Raw genomic sequence first — 1,140 nt, forward strand, 5'->3', positions numbered from 1 at the left:
GTATTTGGTAGCAGTCAAATCTTCGGATATCACTAACCTGGTACCTTTTAACTTTGACTTGGCTCTAAAGACACGTTCACGGAATCTATAACTAGTGAATTTCACTAATATAGGACGCACAACCTTGGAATTTCCTTCCTGGACAGGACCGGTCTTGCGGCCGCGAATAGTATCTTCCGACGTGGCTCCCATTCCCGATCTTCTCTGGACGGGACCAACTCGATGGCAGCGATCGATGTTTTCAGAAGAGATCTCCACACCCAATTTTTCTTTAAAAATATCGAGTAGTTTGCTCTCAACATTTTCGTTCTTCTCCTCAACGATACCGTAAACACGTACACTGGCCCGCCGTGTGTATTGCTCGATGTCGTCGAGTTTTCCACGCAAAAACTGGTTCTCTTCCTCCAACTTGACCGCGTGAGTTCTCAGGGAATCCACTTCTTTATTAATTAATTTTGCGATCCTTACGCAGAAATCCTCTTGTTCAAACATCCTTTTAACTGACTGGTTGAATAATTCTTCGATTTGACGTAGATCTTCGGCACTTAAACGCATTTTGAAGAAATAAAATCGTAATTTAACGGAGCGAGGTAAAGCACGTCCTACTCAGTATGAAACATGAACCGGAATCCAATAACCTTGAATTTTTTCTAAGGAAATATCACTTTCTCCCAACAATCTTTGTTGCACGTTTTTGTCAAAAATACTTGTAACTAGCTTGTCTCTTATCATTCTATCTTCGTATGTTTGTCTACATTTATCATTTTCACACTTAAATTCACATAATGCAGCTTGTGTACGCAACTCCGTAATGTATGCATCTATTGTTTGTTCTTCTTTTTGTTGTAAGTTATTAAACTTGAATGTTTCTACTACAAGATTTCTTTTTGGAATTAAGTACTCTTCAAACTGTTTCATAGTTTTTTCTAGTGTTTCATCTTTATCTCTTTTAAACGTGTTGTAAATTCTTAGGCCTTCGTCACCAATAACGTTTAAGAGTATGGCAATTTTAACACTTTCATCTTCTAGGTTATCTTTTTGCGATGCTTTCATATAAAGATTAAACTTTTGTTTCCAAATAACCCATGTTTCAGCAGGATTATTAGAAAAATCTAATGTTTTCGGTGGTTTAAACTCCAT

The 1,140-nt window shown here is 37.4% G+C and overlaps 1 protein-coding gene across 1 annotated transcript; it reads right to left on the reverse strand.

The window, feature by feature from the left end:
• Window positions 1-606: 606 nt before the first annotated feature.
• LOC139432542 (uncharacterized) lies at window positions 607-1,140 on the reverse strand. Its single transcript, XM_071201233.1, has one exon. It carries the CDS (start codon window positions 1,138-1,140, stop codon window positions 607-609), a length of 534 nt encoding a protein of 177 aa, XP_071057334.1.

The sequence above is a fragment of the Onthophagus taurus genome, unplaced genomic scaffold (assembly GCF_036711975.1).
Source record: "Onthophagus taurus isolate NC unplaced genomic scaffold, IU_Otau_3.0 ScKx7SY_25, whole genome shotgun sequence".
NCBI classification, from domain to species: domain Eukaryota; kingdom Metazoa; phylum Arthropoda; class Insecta; order Coleoptera; family Scarabaeidae; genus Onthophagus; species Onthophagus taurus.

Excerpts from the sequence above, each read along its gene's own strand:
- LOC139432542 (XM_071201233.1), bottom strand. The coding sequence starts at position 1,140 with ATGGAGTTTAAACCACCGAAAACATTAGATTTTTCTAATAATCCTGCT.